Source organism: Ostrea edulis, chromosome 8, assembly GCF_947568905.1.
Source record: "Ostrea edulis chromosome 8, xbOstEdul1.1, whole genome shotgun sequence".
Classification (NCBI taxonomy): Eukaryota; Metazoa; Mollusca; class Bivalvia; order Ostreida; family Ostreidae; genus Ostrea; species Ostrea edulis.
The window spans coordinates 47,603,652-47,629,113 of record NC_079171.1 but is presented as its reverse complement, the minus strand read 5'-3'; the positions used below and the strand labels follow the sequence as shown (position 1 = coordinate 47,629,113).

Below are 25,462 nucleotides of genomic sequence, written 5' to 3'. Positions count from 1 at the left end.
GAAAATATCAAGAACAATATGCAAATTGGATTTAACTAAAGATGTTGAAGAATAATACTTCATTTAACAAGGTATAAATGATATCAAACAAAGTATATACATAAAACAAAAAGTCATATCTGACTCAAAAAAGTTCATGATAAAACCATAACCAATCATTAAAACTAGGAATATCGTTACTACAAAACAAATAGTGTATTATGTTCAAGTATGTAAAACAAATAGTATATGGGGTGCAACGCACAGAGAGGTCAGGTGGGTGGTGTTCAAAGTTGCAGACTGACACTGTCTGCAAAGAATAAAAACTGAGGTGCGTAGGATTCAGGATAAATATCAGGCGTTTGATGTACATGTACCAAACAGATGAAATTATCGTACATTAATTAATGTATTTATATCTGATATATTTCGAAGCAATTCCGATTCCATGGAATGGTCATGGACAGCATGATCAATTCTGAGCTCTTGAATGAATATCATTGTACGTGTATCATTACCAAAAGGAATGCATCTTTTCATGTTAAAAAAATTCACTCCAATGCGAATACGAAAACATAATAAATTTGAACATTTAACTTATACGTTACAGACAACAATTTAAGTAGACAAGGTATCCTATATATAGGCTGGCTTTTCAGTAACGGTCATTTTCTTAAAGTTGCCTACATCACCCCGGGTTTTTTTTTGTTTGTTTGTTTTTTGTTGTTTTTTTTGTTTTTGTTTTGTTGATTTTCTTATTTCTAGATTCATTAATTTTTCAAATCTACCAAACCATTAATCAAAACTTAAAACACGGATTAATAATCATTTATCATTACAAGATGGACGATGTCTTTTATATCTACAATTCCGCTCAGAGAGTGGGTAAGCAATTCTGACAATTGGCAGTTTTATCTTGCTGTGCATTTTATGTGAACGAATTAAGAACCAATTTCAACTCCAGCGACAATAATTATATGATGATTCACAAACAGTACGTTCAATGTAGAACAACAATTGTCCAGAACACTATAAAATATAAAAACAGCATACTGATAACAGCATGGAGCTGTACTTTAAGTTCGAGAATGTTTAAAGTTAAAGATATTAAGTAATATACAATTTTCGAAAAGAGAACAATTCATAGGACTTTATTGTTAGAATTTATGAATTTATTGCCAAGGAAGTTATGATTTTTAGCATAAGGAGCGCACGTGGGTGATGATGATGATGGATTGATGTTTTCCGCCACACTCAACATCTGTTTAGTTATGTGGAGGCGCCCAGTTTTTTAATTGGTGGACGAGAGAACCCAGATACAATGTACCTGAGAAGAGACCACCGACCTACCGAAAGTAAACTGTGAAACTTTCTCACTTACCGGAGCGAGCAGGATTCGAACCCGCACCAACTAGAGGTGAGAGGCCGTGTGATTTTGATCGCCATGCTCTAACCACTCGGCAACGGAGGCCTGTTCAAAGATATGTATAAATCAACATAATGATTGTCATGACTATTGCTGAAGATAGTATCATGTGTGTGTTGAAAATAAATGAATGCAATAAGACACATGATAGAGAAAGAGAGCAAACATACATATAATCTGATTTCTCTTTCGGTGCGAAAATAAACATCATGAGTAAACACAATACAATAGCGTCAAAATTGGATTCGTTCCAAAAAAATACGCACTTGTCAATATCGTCACCAAATATAAATAACTACCGTAATTTGATTATTGATAGATTCCATATACATAATTACTTTTGTTATTTCAAAGAAGTATTTCTAAATACCTTCTTACGATATGAATACATACTTTTTACATGTAGGATGTAATTCATAATTCAACGACCTTTTTATCTGTAGTCCCGTTATGTGCCCATGCATCATTGAGGCACGTGATTACACGTAAAAGAGAAGCATTTCAACGGTTCGTCTTGTTGACAACAAAATGAAATGCAGTGTACGCTTGTTCGACGTTACAAATCCCATACGTTTGATATGAAAGATCACCAAAGAAAACTAAATACTAATTACATTCCGACCCCCCCCCCCCAAATCAGTTAATTTCATTTGAGATTTTTCAAGCAGAGTCTGTATATTTTTAAAGGTGAAGTTCATCGTACATGTTCGGTTTGTCAAAGTCTCCAACTTCTGCATACGGGGATGTAACCCTGTAATAAAGAAATACACGTGAAGCAAATTTTCATTTTAATTCAATTTCTTTTGATTATAAATTGCATCATAATGTACACCATTTTCAAATGATTCTTTGTTTTAATGCTATCACCTGGTCTATACTGTAGTGTCAAGATATTGCCACAGTACAGGGTAGTACATATTTTAAGGTACACTGTCATTTACGCTCCGTTATAAACAAACTGAGTATTAACTTCATTCCTTAAACCAATCAATACATACATACCGATTCGCACTGCTTGGTTTATCTGAAAATGATTTTTGTATTTATGATCATATGTTACTATACATTTATATAACGTTCTATCTAGTTAAGACAATTACTCTATAGCGGTTTACATGTAAAAAAAAAAAAAAAAAAGAGATAAAAAAAACCCTAAAACTAAGAAAAATAAATACATGTATACAGGAAAAGGCATAAAATGATATTAATAATAATATTACTAATAAGAATAATACCTGTCACTAATTAGTTTTCCAAGCCATGAACGCAAAACTATTTTTACCTGATACTACGTTGTGTTTGAAACTGAAATGCATGTAGAGCACGTGGTGTGAATGTGAATTATCGGCGCTTACAATCCTCAGACATGGCGTTTATGATACAAGTAATTCAAGAAAAACCAAAGTGTACCGGTCCGCGAAAGTATTTTCTAATAGGTATCAAGATTATGGAAATTCGTGACATCGACGATCACTGATAATTATTAAGTCATGTTATGGGGAAGAATTGTGGGTAGTGCATGATAATTATTCCTCCGAATTACAATTTATACAATTTTAATCAATATTAATTTCACCCCTTATCAAATGAAAGGAATTTGTGATTCTCGCAGGTGAATCTCTTGAGAAATAAAGGTTTTTATGAAATTTGGTGTTTTGTTGTATATTGATTAACATCCCGCTCGAGAATTTTTCATCCATACGAGGACGTCACAATTGCCAGTGAAGGGCTGCACAGTTTAAGCCCATATTATGTTCGGCGCTTACGGTCTATGAGCAGGGAGGGATGTTTATCGTGCCAGACTTGCTGTGACATAGACCTCCTTTTTTAGGGTCTCATCCGAAGGACCACCCCATTTAATCGTCTCTTACGACAAGCAAGGGATACCGATCATCATTTCCAACCCGGATCCCCACGGGATCTTTTATGAAAATGCTTGAAATATTTGAATTTCCTCAGCCGAGAAACGTTCAAAGATCATATTGCTTCCACATATGAATAAAACGTAACGAGATTTGATGACTATCAACATTGTTTTCAACTGTTTTCAGTATTTTATAATTTGACTTTGAATTCAAGCATCATTTGGTATTACCGTTTTAAAAAGGAGAGCACAAAGCCTAAACAGAAACCAATGTGTTAAATAACTTGCACTGCTGTATTATGTATGATTGAACATGAAATATCTAGTTCTTTAGTCGTATGCGCTAATACTGATTCGTCATCAAAAATAACCACAAACAAGCTGAAATACATTGTGATAAAGTGAACTGAATCTTTAAACAGATCCATCTCGTGACAGGAGAGTTATTGTAAATGACATTTCTACCTGCATTGTGCGCATTCCTTGATCCACCTTTAGAATTTCCCTGAAATTATTGAAATATATCCTGTGATATATCGGGTTAATGATCAACTTTTCAATCGTGTTTGGCATTAACAGATGAAATATATAATTGAATGTGATAGTTACCCTCTCATCACGTTTTCAGCTAAAATAAAAATAAACACGCATTAGAGAGACATATACTGTCAATGTATTACATTTGGCTGTGTATTCTATTTAGCGCCTTTGGCGGAACGCAGCTTCCGCTAAATCAAGTACATCGCTAAATGCCATCCGTAAATCTAGATGTTTAAAGTAATTCAGGAATGCGCTAAATCAAATCTACGCTAACTTGTTGAAAAAACGATTTCCGCCAAATATCGTACACGCCAAATATAATACGTTTACAGTATACGATAGAGGTGTAATGGATACCGACTTTAAAATTGTATGCATAACTTGAGAAAGGATTTGATGCTTTTACATGCTGAAGTTAACATACACAGGTAGTGAAACTTTTATTAAGTTTTCTAGGGATTAATTTTGTCTTTCAACCGATTCGAAACTCTTCAACATGTTCTGTGTATGATCAATTTTATATAGATATGGCATAAGTTTCAACTCTCTCGTTTGAAAGTCCGCATTCACAATTTCCATGGCAGTCATAATGCTCTAATTTGTAAATACAAGTTGTCATTTAATCAAATGTCTGATTTTCCACCGGTCAACAGGGACTGTTTATTGTAGGTCATAATTTCCTATTATGGGGATCTACGACCCCGTATTTGTAGTGCTCTTTATTTAGTATTGCCCATAGTATGTGTGACGTTGATCACTGTTCGCTAACTTTGCTTTGTAATTCAAAACAATATTTGCTTCACTATTTGTTTGTTTTTATATACTTCGATAATTAGGAAATTATATAAGAAGAAAAATAATCAGTATAAATGTTTGATTGAATATACAAAGATGTTAATGCTTCATACTCACCCTGATTTCTCTTCCATATCAGGAAGTTGATGACACTTCCAATGAGCACTATGAAAACAGATCCTACTAAACTTACGATGATGACCCTGGTGTCATCCATAAAAATTGCACTTGTAGGGTAGGATGATAACTCTTCTGGAAATGAAGGCAAGAAATTCGAACAACAACAACTAATGGATTGGAGTGCAATATTCAGAAGTTTTAAAATCATCTATACTTGGTATCTTTTAAAGTAATTTATTTGAAATTATTAGGGGAACCAATACTTCTAAAACTAAACTGCAAGAAGAGCAATTTAAGGCATTACTTTATCGATGATATTTTAACAATGCTCATTTTCATTCTTATGTTGGTTCAAAATATCACAGTGCAGTGAACTGCTTCATTTGTGGTATTTTATTGAATGTATAGGTTAATGACAAACCGACACATTAATTTTACGCTGTTTACAACCTCTTCTATGCATCATATTTCTAACTTATTGTTATAACATTTACACCCCCATTTCATACATTACCTGATTTAGCGCAGGTGGCATATTGGTATTGGTCTACATCTGTCGCCATGCGTTTCAACATTTATAATTTTTTTATTACTACCTCCAAACTATTCTAAAAGTTCTTATTTTAAGACAAGGGAGACAATATATTAATTTCAGGACCCTCGCGCCGTTGATTGACCAAAGCCTGTTAAATTGACACATTTAAACGCATTTTCTTTACAATCTCACAACTGAAAGAAAAACTAAATGCTTAGTTATGAGCAACGGGATTTCACCAAAATTATACATTTGATGATCCCCGAGGTAGAATTTTTTACTCCAGGGTGTGGTTAAACTTGCCACACATGTACAGTGTATGTCAATACAACATATTATTAGGTCAAAAACTGCCTAAAAATCGGTATGAAACACATCAGACAGCATTAAACCAAATGATAAGATATCTTGACAAACTAGATCGTTATAGCGAACATAAAATTTGCGGAATGGTTACTGTAAACGAAACTGTTGAAACCCCTGCATAATCAACTCGTTTGTCAGTAGCTTGCCTCAACTACAAAATGATCATACGGAGAACAGGTTCTAGCGTATCGAATCAATTGAGAGCTATACACAATATATACAAGTGTTAATGAAATATTGCTCCATAAATATGGGAAGTGGACGTTGGAGAAGATGAAATCATCCCATTTGTCATAAAGGTTAGTTGTTAGTTTGCCGTTAATATCTACTTTCAATGAAATATCCAAGGATGAAACAGAAGTGGACGACTCTGTGGTCTGTGACCTTTGAGCAGTGAGTAATCTTTATCGAGCGACAACTGTTGTATCAGGTGACCTCGGGTAATGCTTTGTCATCCGAAGAACCTCCCAATTTTGTCGCCTCTTACAAAAAACAAGGGACACCCGGGACATATCATATTCCAGGTCCCTACGTAAAGGTAATACCAAGGAAGAATATTCAAAACAGTATGAATTTAATGTAGATTTTGTATAATGTTTGCCAGAGAACTTTGCACAAAATATACTAGTAGGTAGTTTAACTTTTCTGAAATATAACACGTGCAGTAGAAACCCTAAAATATTTTAATTAATTGAAATAAAATGTTGCATGTTGGCATCTTCCATCCTGGTTTACAGCCCCCTCACACTTCCCTGTAAATCTGTTACAGCGGTTTGTCACGTTAATGTTCTCACTGCATCTCTGTTTGCATTTCTTTCAATAAAACCCGGACTGACATACTATTTCATGGCAAAAAGTAAACTTTATAGCATAGTTTGCCTCTCAAACTTCTTGGCACATTGCATGCTTCAAAAGTATGTAAACGTTTCTGCATTTTATCTTTCTGATTCTTGTGATAATTATAATACTTAGTTCGTCGTAATATTTCGATAATTAACCACAATACGGAATTAAATCTAAGCCCGATTTTAGAATGTACCTTTAATTAGTTAGGTAGGCACATGATACAGTGACGTCATATGCGCCCGTATTTGATCAACTCATCATGAAAGTAGTGAAACATATTCTAACAACTCCGTTTTAATGATTTGATTTATTTACCATGGTCAATACTGAAATTGTGTTAAGAAATTTAGTATATATATATATATATATATATATATATATATATATATATATATATATATGTGTGTGTGTGTGTGTGTGTGTGTGTGTGTGTGTGTGTGTGTGTGTGTATTCGAATACATTTTAATTATGCTCAAAATAATATACTTTCCTTTCTAAATGATTAATTACTAATTTTCAGCAGTAAATTTGACATACACAAGAGTACGGAAAACAGTACAACACGTTCCCATTAGACCTTCATTGTAATATCTGTATCCATGATTAGGAAATGTCCAAATGATTATTTGACGGGTTTTTAACCCAAAAGTAGTCGCAGTGGATCAATCAAGGTGAAATGTAAACTGATTATGCATTTGTCTGAGAGGGCGGTCGTGACAAAATGTCTGGACCCAGTTGCACGACGGTTAGTTAACTTTAACAGATAGTTAACTTCCCATTAACTCTTACATTTATATAACATTAACTAGATGTTACCTGGTTTGATAAGGAAAACAATATGAAAAAATGTTACACCTACGTTTACCCTAAATTGGGTCATATTATACCAATCAAGAGGAAATGAAACTTGTGACTAATTTCCACGGCAATATCTGTATTCATAACGGAACAAGGTGTTTCTACTAGGTCAATTTAATATTTAAAAAATAAAGTACCTGCATATTGCGCAAAAAGAACCTCTAGACATACCAAAAGTGGAACCATGTGCCTAAAAGAAGTAAGCGCCCTTTGTCAACTGACCGCTTCCGCCTTGGGTCTGACATATTGATCAGGTAAACGAAGTCATTCGTAATTAATGCAGTGTATAAAGAAGGACTTAACAATTGATATGAAACACGTCAGACAGCATTTGATTCAATGACAGCTTGCACTGGCAATAAGGATAATCGTACATCAATTTGAAGGGAAACAGTTTTATGTATATACATTAAAAACATCAATATGAGTTTAAAAAAACCCTGAAAATATCTTGCTTTCAGATACCCGCACAAATATACGATTCCTGACGAGATTTAAAGATTAAGCTTCACCGTCTACGGGTATTAGATATCTGAAATGTTTACTGGTGAACTAACAATCCATTAGGAACCAAAACCTCAAGGATGCAAATAGCATTCCAATTTCTACTGGTCAAAATCAGAGATTCAATATACCCAATGAAAATGCAAATCGCGAACAGGAAAAAACAAGGACATCTGAGAACACCAGAGGTGATATCAGATAACTAGAAGTAGCGTGCCTCATATTTTGGCTGGTCACCCGCCGTGAGCCCTCCATCTTGGTCAAGTAAACTGACTATTCACAATGAGTATAAAAATAACGGCCAAAAGAATTTGTATGAAACATCAACCATACTCGGTGTTTCTATCAGGGATATCTGGCATATTGCTTTCATTAATTTAGTGTGCATTATCAGCTATATTTAGACTTTGTCAACAATGTGGAATTAAACACGATGTCGGCTAGTTAACTATTAATATCCCCGAGAAGGGCGTTAAACAATATGCAATCAATCAATCAATCGATATTTTTTTGCCTTGATCACCAGTCTCACATAGATAGATGGCAGACAGACGGATGGGTATATAGTTATGAATATACCCTGACTACAGCGAAGACCTTGATATCCCGGTATACAGCCGAGACATTGGCCCGTAATGACGTCACATTTTTTCTTTTGACATCCATCTGGACATAGCTGGTCGCAGTTCACCCCGTAAACTGTTGGGTCAGTGCATCCTATATAAATGAAATTGATATAGTCAAGCTTCCGGTGGTAAGTTTTACACTGAATGAATAATTGAATATTCGACTCCACAGGAAAACGGTACATAGAAACATATCTATTCTAAACTTACCATAAACTTCCAACTCACAGAGTTCATTATATGCGTATCGTGAGTAATAACTAGGATAGGCAACACCCAGCCTCCGTTCGTTGTAGTATATCACATATCGTCCATGAACAGAACAGCTTATTGTCTGGTTCTCTATTGGTACCGTTCTATCATCTACAGTCTGTATCTCATGGGAACAAAGATGACCGTCATACTTTGACGTAGTGTTGGATACGTACAGGGAGAACCCAGCAAATCGATTAGAATGCGCCCCAGGACCTTAGATACGAAACTCGTGCCAATTAGTCGTTTTAAGAAAACAAATCGTTTCGGAAACATATAAAACTAAAAACATCAACATCTGATAAGAAATCACAACCATCAGACTACAAGAGAGTTGGGCAAACACGGATCCCTGGATATACCAGAGATGGGATCAAGTACCTAGAAAGAGTAAGTATCCCCTATCGACCAGTTTCACCCGCCGTTGACCCTATGTCTTAATCATGTAAACGGAGTAATCCGTAGTCAAAATCAATGTGCCAAGAACGGCCTCACAATTGTTATGAAGCACGGCAGACAACATTTGACCCAAAACAGCGTTGCATTGGCAAACTAAATTGTTAAAGCAACCATAAAATTTGTAAAAATTCTGACTTTCAACTAGACTGATGAAATTGTTTCATGTCATATCATTTCACTAAAAGTAATGGTTTAATAATTGCCAATATATTGATAGCATAATTTCTTTAGTAAACATGTAAATATGAACAACATATAATTAGGTATGTGATAAATAAAACCATCAACACGCACTCGGAAAATTGTCGGTCCGGTAGTAGATATCAATGTGGCTGATCCTCAGAACACTCCCCAGATCCACTCTCCATGTCGCTGTTGTTTGACGCCTGCCCGATCTAGTACACTGGTTTCCTTCCAATGAACGGTTAGTATACAGTCCGTCCACAGCTTTCGCTGCTCCCCAGTCCATTTCTTTACCAGGAAAATTATGTTCCTGCCATGCTGGTCTCCGTAATGCTAAATTTTCTTGAAAGTAACAAAAATAGAGAAACTGAAGAGTTGGATACTACGATTATCTAATATACTAAAAATAACATATCAAAATATGTAGTCTCTTGTATTGAATTTGCAGGATGTCTCCCTTAAATTGCAATCAGAAAATCAAAATTTAGCTATTATGATACTTGGACAAACCATTAAATAAATATGTTAAAGTAGTTTCGCTATTCTGGGACGTCATAGGATTGTTCAAAACTAACGATTTATTTAGATTTAAATATGTTATTACCATTAATTTTTGGCATCTTTTCCAATTGCTATTGTAAAAAAATATTGTTAATAATAAAATAATTCAAAAGTGTTAAGTTGTATATAAATGATCAATAATATCTTGAAAATTATCTAGTGAAAGGAAAATTACTCTGCTTCATTGAATCCTCTGATCATTAAGTTCATTATGCGATATGTTTCCGTTATTATTTAATGAAATTTTGAATGGTTTTGTGAAGGAAGAGTTTGATGAAATTATCATGAATACTATTATATCGCTTTAACCGATATTGGGGAACTTTTATAATGCTGCTGAAGGGATATTGCAAATTGCAGTTGGGCCGAATAGTATCGGACCCGTTTACTAAGGCATTGTGACGTATACTATTTAACAATTCACTTATAATTATACACTCAAGATATATTAGCCTATATCTATCACCCGTCCGTTCCCTGCAATCGCATTCCTGTTCCGTGTTCTGGTTTTGTTATCAGAACTATGTAAAACTTTATTTTAAAGTGTGTAACTATTTTCGTAAAACAATAGTTCCCCGTTTATCACTTGACACTTGTTGCAGTCATACCTTATAATATTATGAGATATCTCAATGCTTGTTCAGCTATTTTTAATTATAAGTTTAGCTAGGAAAACACTGCATATAAAACATGTTCTTCCCCTAAGCGTGTCGATGCTGAAGGTCATTGTACCTTTTGTTTGTTTTAATATTATTGTTTTGATATTAACATGCATATATGAAACATGTGAAAAAGAACTATTTTTGTTGTTATTAAGTACATATAAATCATAAAGAAGTAAATATAACTAACAGTGATTTTAATATAGGATAACTCCTATAAGGAATACAAGGTTAGATGCTGAAGTTCATTGTACCTGTTGTTTGTTTGAATATTATTGTTTTAATATTAACATGCGTGTGTCAGATTTTCTGTTTATTGTGAAAATCGTTTATCGTGTAGCTTCGGAAACTATCGGGATCGTATATTAAATCTAATGAAAAAGTATGATACTTTCCGAAAGCTTTATTCGTTTTGTTAAAGAAATAATTCTTAGGAATCAAGGAAAGACAGTATATTTGAAGGAGAACATAAAGATGTCGATTTTAAGGCAGAAAAATAGCTATTTGTCTGTCCAGAGAGGGTGAACATTTATCACAATTTCATTCTAAGTAGTCTGGAAAGTAGGCAGTGGTTTGCCGAGCAAATTGAGGACAGTGACTCTGAAAGCTCCTTTATCTGGAGTTCATAAACATTTCCTTGTTTAGAAACAATTATTTGTAATTAACACTAACAGATAAATAGGAAGTTTTGACTTGAAAGGAATAAATCAGTAAAGGACAAGGGACGTTATTGGCTATATACCGTCGATATTTTTTTTCATTTTTTCAACTTTCATACTATGCTTAATTATTCTTTTTATTTACACAACTAGGATGTTCTTCTAATCCCACTTACATGAAAATGACGTAATATTTTATTATGACGTCATGAATATACGCTAAAAATGAGCTGTTTAGCGGAATCTGTTGATTTGAAATAAATTATGAATAAACTTTAGCAAAAACTAATACTTTTGCATGCAACAACCAGATTTATATTTTGCATGTTTAATTATCCATTAATATTCTTCTTTCATTATCAATATGGTGTCGGTTGTCGGCTGCAAACAATATGAACTTTAGAAAAGAATGAATGCGAAATCGGCTGTTTTCTATACACAAAGTCAATATTTTGCATGTTATAGAACTGAAAAAAAACCTTTTGCATGCAACAACCAGATTTATATTTTGCATGTTTAATTATCCATTAATACTCTTCTTTCATTATGAATATGGTGTCGGTTGTTGACTGCAAACAATATTAATTTTAAAAACGAATGAATGCGGAAATCGGCCGTTTTCGTTACACAAAGTCAATATTTTGCATGTTATAGAACTGAAGCAAACTGTTCCCTCATTTAACCTCATAAACTTTTACTTTCTTTGCGATTTAATAAATACATGTATGTCCAATCAAACAATTAATGCGTTACCTAGTTTGTCATAAAAATCTGCACCCAATAAATGCAGATGATGTCTGCCTTTCGAGTCAAGGAGGCGGATCAAAAATCCACCGCATGATAAATGGAAATTATTCTACTTTCGTTTTTAAAGGTCACGGGAATATGTTTGGACGTCCTGTCTTTTCAAAATAAGATTATTTAAGAATAAATTGCATTAAAAAAATAATAAAATCAAAGACACACATAGACCTTTAATAACTCGAATTTATTTTCTTTTTACAAAAATCGGACCAAAATTCGTTCATTTTCGGCAAAAATGGGTACTGATACGTTATATCTCAAGAGCTAGATAGTTGGGATGTCTGTTACTTTTTTCGCTAAATTTTAAACTATCTTTTATACAAATATATCAAATATAATGCGTTTTTTTAAATCAGTTTTCTTACATCATTTTTACGTACATGCATGTATGTATATATGATGCATGTTGAAATTAAATATTACTATATTAGTAATTAGATATTGATTCCAAAGGTTCTTAAAACGGTTTAAATTGAAAATAAAATAACAGCAAATCATTATTTATATCTTCCAGCGAGATGTGGTTTCTTTAAAACGTCGAAAACCTGTGATCGATTTGAATCTTCGACCATTGTGGTGGCAGATTTTTTTTTCTATATCGCATATGATTGATTGATTGAATATTGTTTAACATTTCACTCATGGAGACGTCACCACTGCCGGTGAAGTGCTGCACAATTTAGGCCTATGCTCGGCGCTTATGACCATTTAGCAGGGTGGGATCTTTATCGTGACACGGGACCTCAGTTTATGCGGTCTCATCCGAAGACCGCCCCATTTAGTCGCGTCTTACGACAAGCAAGGAGTACTGAGGGCTTACTCAAACCCGGATCCCCACGGGTTCATATATACATGTATATGTAATAGATGCACATTTACAGGTACACCATATATAACAAAGGTAATTGGGCAGGATGAACATGTGTATATATACATGTATAGATATAAATATTCAGACACCGTAATATCGAGGAGGGGTTGCCCCTCCACTTTGGGGGTGAGGGGGTGGGGGGTGATGTTGACCATTCCCTTGCTATGGGAACAACTTGACCAGCCTAATGACACTTCGACTTTTATCAATCTTATAAAATATATAATATATGTGTTGTGATGATTGTTACTAAAAGTTTATATTAGTATTGCGTACGCCCCCTCTATGATTAGGAATACTGGAGTATAACCGTAAGGTGATGTAGACACCTCCCCCTCTCTCTCTCTTCCCCTCTCTCTCTCTCTCTCTCTCTCTCTCTCTCTCTCTCTCTCTCTCTCATGTCAAGGTGTTCTGGATAGGCCTGGCCCGCGCATTGAAAAACGAAAATACATGCATGATATTTATTAAATTCATTTTTATAAAAGGTGTGTTGTAGTTACATATACTGTCTCTTGGAAGCAGACACGTAGCATCATTTATCGGAGGGGGGGGGGGGTCGAAGGATAAGTTGGTAGTTAATTATCAAATGAAAAAAACCTTTCTGCCTGATTTTCGAATTCTTAAATCGTCGGGGAGTGGAGGGTTATCCTTCGCTACATGGGTTCAATTAATAATTTTAAGCCTATTTTTTTCTCATTCAATACTACTATCAAGAATATGGGGGGGGGGGGTCACTCAATATATCCTTATTCGCATATGAAAATAAGTGCCTGGGAAAAGCAGTTACATATACCACATTGTCTATACATGTACTCAAACAACTTCCCAGAGTCCGTTCTAGATTTGGACTGAATGTCGGTGCATGCAATGAGATGTATTTTCATTTATCAAAGATGAACACTATATGGAGAGAGAGAGTTGGAACTACTTTGTTGACCATTTAGGGGAATGTAAAGATATAAACACGGACACATTTTTGTGAGGCTTTTAAATACATTGGACGCATTTTTGTGAGGTTTTTAAATGCATTTGCTATATGAAATATACCATCTGAAGTTACATGCATATTACTTGACGTGTTTTACTGTACCCAAGCAAATGATATCCCATTCATGCAACATAGATTTGTATCGTTTAGTATATGTACATTTAGCACACTTTATTCAATATATTTTGTAAATACCCACAGCATATTTTATTCGTATGTACTGTAACATGTATATTGCATACACATGTACGCAGACCTGTTTAATATAGTCCTTGGTGTACATGGCATAACAAGTAATTTTATCCGACTCAATCGACGTTTTTAATCAAAGTGTTAATATTTATGACCAAAAAACAAAATCAGGAAAAAGAAAATTCAAAAGCCATTTTATTTTTCACATTTCATTTGAATAGGAGGACATCGAACAGCACCTTCGAAAATATGATTGTGTTCTACTGAACAATTTTTGACAAATACACGCATTATTTTCCTCACTGTAATTAACACACAAGATTCTTCCGCAAAATGTCTATGACCACGATAAAGTTACATGTAAATGAATTATGTATTTTCCATAGTATGCCAGTTTTCAATTGTCTTTGATATCAATGAGTATTTTTATATAAAAAGTTAAAATTGTAACTTTTAGAAAAATATTCTAGAAGAATCAGGGGACAGTAAATCCTATAAGGTCTATGACGTCGTTCCGAAAAAGCGATCGTCGGAAGATAGCGTCAGAGTTAACAATGCAATATTGTAACGTTATTTTCTCAATATCAGCAACAAGTATAAATGGTACATGTTATATATGAATGAAACGAGAAAATTATCACCTTTCTACCTGCAAAATATGATCGGTTTTTGAAGCGCGGCCAATTTTGGCCAATAACGTCCCTTGTTCTTACATTGTTTAATAATTATATCTGATTTTGTGTATCACCCGTGTGTTGACAGCAACCATTCTCAGGGACATTGTACTCCACACATTTAGAAGATTAAGTTTTAAAAGGTTGCACGGGTGTTGTATCCCCCAACATTCTCCTCAACTGGACACGATTCAGCTGTCATCGTTGTTCATTTTTTTACTTGTACATGTACACATGTACAAATAGTCGTCAATGTATATATTGGAAATATGTGCTGGTTTTGACGATTATTTGAAGTTTTTATTTTTTTTTAAAATACACGAAACACAAGCATTTTTAAGCATTTCAAAATTGCGAATTGAAAACAAGACAGGTTTTGCATATACATTTTTTAAATAGTTTATTTATTTTTTGTTAACAAAATATCAATTCAAATAAATATGTTCCAATTACTCATGACTATTATTTATCACTCAAAGTGTAGAAATATCTAACATATGAGTATATGGTGTAGTGCAGTTGAATTTTTAAGCGTTTGTTATGAAAATAACTGTAGTTGGTGAATGAGCGTGAACTTAGAGTTTGATGCAAAATAACCCCCTCGTCGCTACACCCTAAATATTACTTGGTTTCATTTTATATTCAAGATAATAGACATTAGAATAAGAGAGCTACTCAAGCATTATATCACTACATTATATTACATTTAGTTAATCGCCTGTATAATTCATATATTAAACATTAGGTGATAATATAAGTTTTATAATCATTGGCTGAGAAAATCCATATAGATATCAAATAATGATTTAAAAACCGTATGTATTTTAATATTGTGAATTTAGCTTTGATGGCCTAAAAACATAAATAGAATAAAAAAAAAAGTACGACCATGGATTAAAGAAGGTATATAATGAACATTGAAATCCTTCAATATCATTATCAACATAATGTAATACGCAACTTCCGAGATATCAGCTCTTCTGTGATGGAGGTACGTTCAGTGTTCTGTTGAACGCTTGAGTGGGCACAAGATATGTACATATCTTATATACTAGCTATATATTACGGATAAAAGTATTGGAAGTTTAAATTTTGTTTATACCACCCGTTAGTATACATTAAACTGATCATATCAAGAATAATATTTGTTTGAATTTGGTCATTAAATCAAATGTGAAATTATTTTTTTATTTCCTCTTCTGCACGAGTGATATTTTAACCAAAGAAAGATGGTGATTTTCGATTTTTGTTTGAGCTATTTTATTATCAAATACTGATAAAGTTACTAATATTATGTGTCCCTTCAGTTTGGGTGGTTACCTGGTGTCTGATAATCGACCTTTAAGCAATATATGGAGGCAGCGATAAGTATTTGTACCCACCGCGTGTGGACGATAGTATGTTTTGCGTTTCACTGTGCGTAAGAGTTCCACACGGGGAAAGAACTATTGGGCAACTCGGAAATTGCGTATTATGTTGTATGTATCAAAATTTCGTTCTGTCTAAATTGATTCTAAATTTACAACATTTCTATCAGGTTTTCCGTTTATCGTGAAGATCGTTTATCATGTTTTGCGTTGATCAGGTTCACCGTGTATCCTATCGTATCGTGCGTGTATCGTGTTCTACCGTTATCATGTCAAGAATAACGTTGCAGGTACTGTACACCCTCCGTGAGCCCTATATCTTGATCAGGTAAACAGAGTTACCCGTAGTCAACATCAGTGTGCCAAGAGCAGCCTAACAATCACTATTAAACAAGTCAAACGACAATGATGGGTTGACAATGTAATATATAGACTGTGGTGGGACGTTTAACAACTTGAATAAATCAACACTAACAATGTAATATTTACATTGTATGTAATGTTTACATTGTAGTGGGACGTATAACAACTTGCAGTGAACAAAACCTGATGTGACACTTTTAAAACCCATGATCTCTCAGTCACAAAGCTTACGCGGAGTAATTGCGCTCAAGAACAATTTAAAACCAGGTACCTACCATAACAATGTACAACTCCTATGAATAAAATGAAACACATCCAGCATAGGGTGATCATTCCAAATAAGAAATACAACTTAGAAAATATTAACATGAGACGTTCCGTGATATTTCAATTCTATAATTAAAACATTTAAGATGATAGTACGGCGTATTTTATTACGGATATGTTTTTTTTAATCGGGCTGTGGATATCAGCAAGTAAATTTACAGAACTACACGAACTTCCCTGTTTTCTTCTCTTAATCACGATTAAGCAAATAAGTGGCTATTTCTTGTTGTACTTTTTATAAATGGATCTCGTCTCTTTCCCTTGTCGTTGCCGCCCTGCAAGATTTTTATCTGAAATTATTTTATAGCTATCGATTGACTATGGTCGACTCTGAGGTGTGTAAGCGAGAATGAAATGAATGATATTGGGAAATCCAGCTTGTGCGTGTATCAAGTGTAAGTTTATCTGAATCGGGATCGAAATCCACTATATCTAGAAAATATTATGCTTGATACTACGTCTTTCATTTATAGATCGAAAGCTACCAGTGTTGTGCATGACCATGTACATGAATAAAAAAATGTCAGATTGTTTATGTACAAGTACCAGGATGAAGCTAGCAGCCACTAATCAGCAACCAACAAGCATGTAAAAGATAACAGCCACTAAGGAAACCCATGAAAGGACTCATACAATATTTAAATTGAAACCTGTGTTAAAGGAAATTTGGATACAATTATTCATGTTTTGAATTCATAAATGTCACTCAGAACGTTCTTGAGCAATTTGGATTAATTGGTAGGTTGCAAATTAATGGCGAATTGAATTCAAATCAGTAAGTTGTAATGAAACAATGAAAAAAAAATAAAATTGACCACACTTTTCATTTTCTGATTTTTTAAACAATTAATTTTGCCATCTTACATGGATGAGTGTAAATTAACATTGCATAGATAAGTTAGCTCACCAGAAAATTGCAACATTAATCATTAAGTACCATTTACAATGAATATATTTACATGATATTTTTGAAAAACTAAATGATGTGGGGTGCCTTGTTATATCAAGACTGATCGTATTTTCATGAGCAACCGTTCTAAACTGACATTGCATTCAAAAGACTTTTCTATAAATTAGCTCAATTGAAGAATGATAATGATTGTCTTCTAAAAAAAAGAAATCAACAAAAGAAATCTTGTGAGGAAATAATGTTAGGAAAAAGGATTACATAATGAAATAAACGCCTCCTCTGTAATATCTGGGGAGTAATACATCCATCCGGCAGGTATTGTCAAAACTGTGGATTACCTCATGTGACTTTGATATTTCATCGAGCATGTTGTTGTGAATTTCCTCTGTCTCACACTGAAATAAAACTGCATATACGTTTCCAATGTCTGTTAAGGTAGTTAAGTGATTCATTTACAACAACATGCGGAAGCGAATATTTGTCATGGTGTTCTCTTGTAAACACACAGGATAGTTTTAAAATGTTAGTAGTCCCCTTTCTTTGTGTAGGGCCGATTTATACCTCTGTAATGCTTAACAACGACATTGACCCATTGGGATGAATGTATGAACATTTTTGTTCGTTTAAAAGTATTTCAAATATTCCAATTATATATTTATACTGGTATACATACATATTTATAATACATGCGAATATTTTCATTAAAGGACAATTTAAAGCAGGGTATGTTTTAAAAGTACTGCAAAAATACGACCGGTAATATTTTCATGTTTTTTTTTTCTTGTTTTTTTTTTCTTTTTTTTTTTTTAGCGATTTCGTTCATTGTTTTTTATTCAATTTCAAAAGCACGTGCATACTATATCCTAATTACAAAGAAAATATATCTATGCAGCATACATGTAGCAACTGTAAGAAGCACTTGATCCCATCGCACATGATAATTTGAGCTTTTAATGTAAATATGCCATCAAGAAATCTGGATTCTTTATGGATGCTTTTGTTTTGTTCATCTTTCCCCACTTCACTGTTTTATAATGTATAACTGCTGCATATTGTATTGATTTTACAGATATCTAGATTTTGACTATAGATAAATCCGTTTTCCTGATCAAGATATATGGCTCATGGCGGTTGTGACCACTCGAACGGGGATGTTTACTCCTGCTTGGCACCTGGCCCCACCTCTGGTGTGTACAGGGGGTCGTGTTTGTCCAAATGTCTATTTTGTATTGCTTATGGAATTGATGGGATTGATCACTGCTCGTTATCTTCACCTTTCATCTATTAATAATTACAATGGGATTAAATTGCTTTTAGCTCTTACAAGTTTAATGTTATTTCGAATTTCCAAAATCTGGGCTTGAGCATCACTGAAGAGACATTATTTGTCGAAATGCGCAGATGATGCATCAAAATCGGTACCGTATAATTATACATTGCTGTGAAATTGAATTATAAATAAAAAATCACGGATATTGCTTTGTTCCATTCCACTATGTACTTATTCAACATAGGAATCGTTTTTGTACCATTTTCTAAACATGTATATCTATAACTCAATACAACATGATGTTATGTTTGATATATTTGCTGGAATCCTCTTTAAAACCTGATCTACTGAATCAAAAAACTCAAACAACATAGAGGTAGTCAACTTTGTTATCTTTCACATCGACTATGCAGTGTGGGATCTCATCATAAATTACCGACTTTCATTACTTGCAGTACCTTGGTTTAGAAATGGATTTCATAAATATTACAATGCCGAAACAATATATAAATCCTAGTAATAAAATCAAATGGGACCACCACAGGATAATCATTCAAAAAAATAAAGTAAAGTCAGTAATTAAACCATTTAAAACTATTCAATAGATTGGGAAAATGCCAAATGTAAGCATGCGGATCACATATCATTTCGACACTATTTTTAAGTATTCCAGATTTTATACCGGATGTGACAATCAAGAATTTACAAAAACACATAAACTTCCCCAAATGGACAAGTACATAATGCTTCTTCCTATTATTGTCGCAGTTCTACGGAACTTTTATTTTAAAGTATTCTAAAATCATGAATCAATGTATTCACTTTATCAAATCCTTCCTCCATCGGTAACAAGAAAAGCAGCATAGCATAATTCATTGAAAGAGAGCGGTCTCAAGATATAAGAATAACTAAACATCTTTCTAGAAAATTTAAATAGCAACAAAAATTCCATGGAACTACAATTTATATGCACGAAATATCGAAATCGTCATCCAAATTTATTTTTGTACTTTAGTTTTTATCAAAATCTTTAACTTCAATGAATATCTCCTCAGCTGTTGAAGACCCATATTGAATATTTAAGAAATGAACATCATTTTTGACCTGATCATGATCAATATGAACGGATTTGGATTTAAGACAAATTCTGTTAATCGCGCTAGCGATTCACAGAGAATTTGCCTCAAATCCAAATCCGTTGATATTGACCATGGATAGCTCAAAAGTGTTGTTCAATTCTTATACATGTATCCATATTCATTTACTACAACACCGTTTGAGGGACCCCCGCGGCCGAGTGGTTGGATCATCGCGCTCAAAATCACAAGGCCTCTCACCTCTGGTAGGCGCGGGTTCGAATTCCGCTTGCGCCAGTAGGTGAGAAAGTTTCCCAGTTTACTTTCGGAAGGTCGGTGGTCTCTTCCCAGCTACATCTGGGTTCTCTCTTCTACCAATAAAAAAATGGTGAGTGTGTCGAAAATCAGCAAACCAATCAATAAACAAAACACCGTTTGTTTACATTGCTTCTATATTGTTGCATAAAAGAATCTCCAGCCTCTATCACAGTCATATTGACATGACGTCACACTTTACCCTGCCTTTCATCAATATTGTACGGTGTACTGTAAATTTTGGAGGTAGGAAACTGCAAAATTGGGATGATAATCCACGTAAGTTCACAATCATAATCCGACTTGCAAGATAAGTAAGACCTGCTGATTTTTTTCAAATCACTACGCTCTCTCAGTCGCGTGCTTTAATCTAGTTCATAATTCGCTCATAGACAATATGAACGGAATTTGTCGCGCGGTGAAATTTGTTGCAAAATAGAGGAAAATGCGATTTGTAATATTAATATACTTCACTAAACCAAATTGCACTTGATTATTATAAGTAAACCGATTATACCGGGTGTAGACAAATCAAGTAAGGCCAATAACAAAAAACATAGGAGCAAGTCAAACAAAAATGTTGAGCATTTAATGATTGTATTACAAATACATGCGTATGATATATTTTATGGATTGTAGAAAAAATGATAAAACTTGGTATGAACAAAATATTCAACTGAACATGAACAATATAACATATACATTTAACTGATGTGAAAACCCGACGGGGAAAATATGAATAAAATACTTGATAAAACTATAGAAAACATGAGTTTATATAGAACTGTTAAAGTAATGTATGGCTATGACTAATCTTGAGGTTTATTTACAATGAATGCTTTAAGGAATAGCTTAAGCTTTTATTTAACACGCTTCTGAATGATGCAGGCGTTAAACATTGCAACTCATATCCTTTCAAAAAAAGGAGTTCAGTTCTTATATTTACATTCCGTAATCATTTAATCGTTTAAACCTAATTTAACTACATTCCAAAGCGCATTCCTCAAAGCTGCAACACATCAATGACTCATTACAACTTCTACAGATATCAAAGCGAAACTAATGGAGATGTAAATATACAAAATTACATATACATGTAGTTATGGATTGGGAAAACAAAATAAATAGAAAATAACGATACATGCACTATACATGACACTCGCTTATAATGACTTTAATTACATGTGTGTGACATTGTTCAGACTTCATCTTGACCTTATTATGACCCCGCCATATACTACCTCGCATAACCACTTTATCTTTAGACGTATTTGCACTATTTTTAAAAGACAAGAAGTAAGTTTACATATATTTGAATTACATGTAATGAACAAGGATTTCAGGATATCGTGACTCCTGATATAGTTTGTTACTTGATGGGGATCCGGATTAGAATAGGTCCTCAGTGCCCCTCTTGCTTGTCGTAAGAGGCGTCTAAATGGGGCGGTCCTTCGGATGAGGAAAATTGTAGTGTTGCTAAAATTGTTATTTTTACATCCCTTTTGAGAAAGTTTAACCAAGATTAATGCGCCATCAGATATGAGGAAAGTGTCACCAGTTAAACGAAACCTGCAACCTCTTCGGGTACGCACCATTCGCAGGTTAATGGAACCGATTTTGTTGTGACGAAATATGTGTGGATTTCTCCCTTCAAAATGCAAGGTGAAGATAACGAACAGTGATCAATCTCATAACAAATATATATTCAAGTGATATACTAGCCAAACATGATGTCTCATTATCACTGGGTTTTGTGGAACTCGGATATGCGGAGACAGAAATTTAGTACGCTTGTGAATATTTGAAATAAAATAACTCGAAGAAAAATCGATATCCATCAATTGTCTTTGTTAAAACTAGCGATAGTGTCGATGAGGGGGCATATATAATCACTACTAGCAAAAGAGCTGAGAACGCGGACATTGCGTATTTCGTCGGATCTCGTGATGCAAGTTTTCATAACTTTGTCGATGTTCATAAGGTTCTTTCCCCTACCAGTCATTTTACTGTGTCAGAGGACCGAGTATATGATGATTCGCTTACATTCTGCTTGATATTACATAATAGATTCCGGTAATGCACTTCTATCAATAATTTTCGTTATTCATTCCTTCTCCAAAGCTTTGTAATGGGTGTGTTCACTTAGTCACAAATAACATAATGTATGTTTTCAACATATATTGCATTTGCCCTTTGGTATGACTAAGTATGAACAAAAACATTATCAAACATATCCCCCATGAATATACTGGTATTTATCTGTTTTATACAAAATGGTTGAACAGATTGGGAAGTATTTGAATAGGTAAAACAAGTTGCAACATAATAAAATGAAAGCCAATACTTAAGACATTAAAGTAAAATGTTAAAGGAAAATATTAGAAAATTACGTTACATGCGCATCATTTTCCAATAACACATCACTCTATATTTACATATTATAATCTTCACATATGAAACAATACCACATGGCATTGTCTTTGTTTAGACTGTTCAAATACTTGTATATTTTCTGTCATTTTCATCTATGAAATCTATAAAATTCCAGGCCAAATTCTTCTAAACAGCTTCGGTATACTGGTGGAGGTCTTCGTATGTGTTCGGTTTGTCCAGGTCTCCGAGTTCTGCATACGGAGATCTATCTCTGGTAAAAGGGAAATTCAAATTGAGATTTTTTGGATTTTGTTATGCTATATATCACATCATAGTGTACATAATTCTCATAATTCTGAAAATGAAAATAGTACATACTGATTTTCGCTGTTTGGTATGTCTGAAAATAAAGTAATTCTGTTATCACATTTTACAGTTATATTTGCATAACGATGTAAAACTTATACGGTACCAATTTTGATGTACCAGATGCGCATTTCGACAAATAATGTCTCTTCAGTGATGCTCAACCGAAATGCTTGAAATCCGAAATAATAATGAAGTTTTAGAGCTATTATGGGGAAAAACAGTGTGCCAAAAAGTGGAGCCAAATTCGTATATTCTCTCCTGTAATATTAACACGATTATGCAACAAACCTTGTACCTTGGAATAACTACAACATATTAGCATGGAGTGAAAACAAATTATAATGAAGTAAAATCACCAGATAAGAATATATAAATAGATATAAATAGTTATTGTCTATAATGAAAAACATGAAAAAAAGACAAAGAAGGCAAGGGAACGTGATACAAAGGCTGATAAATGTTGATCATTTGAGATGATATTCAATACATTTAACAGCAAATAGTTTAATCTGAAATGTGCAAATATCGATATGGGGATTTATTGATGCAGGCAAATTAATTTACATTTGGAAGATTTAAAAGTAAGCCAAAGTATAATCAAACAAGAGGCCCACATATCTTATTGATCACCGGGCATACGTTAAAACCACCAACAGCACCTAGGCTATGAAATTGATAATATTTTTCATATTCTGCATATTTAAGAAAAAATATCTAATATTCAGCAGCAGTAAAACGTAATACAATTCCCCGACAATGCCCAAACTATTGAAAAACTTTATATTAAATGGCATGATAGTATATGACTATTTTGGGCCCGCTCTAGAGTCAGGACGCCATGGTTGTACAATTCACAATCTTGGTACATCTGTTTCTGCTTGTGTCTATATATGCAATTTTTTTTTTTTTTTTTTACAATTGAAGAAATGTTTGAAATGATAAAAACATTAATCACTATGATATTTTGGGATCCATCTTAGAAGCAACACCCCTACATTTGGATGTGCTGTTTACAATAATGATGATAAAGGACCATCTGCTTCTGAATATTTATTTACTTTCAATTTACTAACAATATTATTAAAATGTCATTTAAATATTTTACACATAAATATTACATAAAAGTTGTGATCTTGCCTTGGAGTCAGAATATCCACACCCAAGATTAAGAAATTTACAATTGTTTTAGACGAGTTGTTGCTCTGCATGGAAATGCATGCATAGTTTTCTGTTCAGGTGTGTGCTTTTACAGAGCAAGAGTTGTGGACATCAATTTTTCCGAACCCCAAAGGTCCCATGGATGAAGGAACCTTAAATTTGGAATCAATGCCCCTTTTCCCCAATAGATAATTCCTACTAAATTTGAAAATTGAATAGAAGTTACATGTATTAAACAGTTGATAACGGACGATAGGTACAGATGAATTCTAAAAATACTTACGAAAGCCGATGTCCATACATACTAGTGATGTTTTACAGAATTAAAACCAGTCAAATAATGGTAAACATATATGATGCATATAACTATCTCTAATTCAAAAAGTTGATCATTTAAGTTTTTAAAATTTGATTAACCCACCCTCCAGTTTTAAATAATTCCATTTTTTTTATTGCCAACTTGTAATTTACGGAATGTACACTGTAGTTGTTGGTATTATTATTTTATTAATCCTGTCAACAGAAGCTTTGGGAAGGACTAGTATTTTATGTTTTTAGATTACATATGACATCCCGGGTAGGAGTCCTCCATAGAGTGGAACGTTGGTGTTTTCAAAGAATATCGCTACATGTATCATTCGCTAATGTCCTTGTTCAGAATTTACTGATTCCAATGAAATGAATATAAATGTTTTTGGTGTGAATATACACAGCGGGTTTTTTAAGTGTATCTACCCACTCAATCAGATTAAAATATCTATATCTCAAATAGTGTAGAGCGTTGAGGGATCTGTATTTTAATCACATTACCACCGCATTAACAGTAGGTAACATTTAGGAGAATTGTATGAACTTATGTACATAATAGCTACCTAGGATGCATGTTTGAATTTTTATATTGGGCCCACGGTGGGTGCGACCGGTCGACAAGGGATGCTTCCTCCTCCAAGACACCTGATCCCACCTCTGATGTGTCCAGACATCCGTGTTTGTCCACCTATCTATTTTGTATTGCTTATAGCAGTTATGAAATTGATCACTGTTCATTATCTTCACCTTGAACAGAGATGTCAAAGGCAAACTAACAATAAAGGACTAAGACCATGTTTATCGAAATTCGGCCTAACGTCCAAAGTGAATAATTTTTTGTTAGAAATATTCTCTAACATG

General features: G+C 33.8%; 1 protein-coding gene across 1 annotated transcript in view; it reads right to left on the bottom strand.

Annotated features, from left to right (window-relative positions):
* The window catches only part of LOC125661339 (receptor-type tyrosine-protein phosphatase mu-like), a 191,645-nt gene extending 174,775 nt beyond the window's left edge, over nt 1-16,870 (bottom strand). The window contains exons 1-4 of the mRNA XM_056146237.1: nt 16,770-16,870; nt 9,465-9,695; nt 8,670-8,927; nt 8,413-8,550 (exon numbers count right to left, since the gene is read on the bottom strand). Coding sequence (XP_056002212.1) covers nt 8,413-8,550; nt 8,670-8,927; nt 9,465-9,695; nt 16,770-16,863 — 721 coding nt within the window. The 5' untranslated portion in view covers nt 16,864-16,870. The remainder of the gene's footprint in view (nt 1-8,412; nt 8,551-8,669; nt 8,928-9,464; nt 9,696-16,769) is intronic.
* Between the last annotated feature and the right edge of the window lie 8,592 nt (nt 16,871-25,462).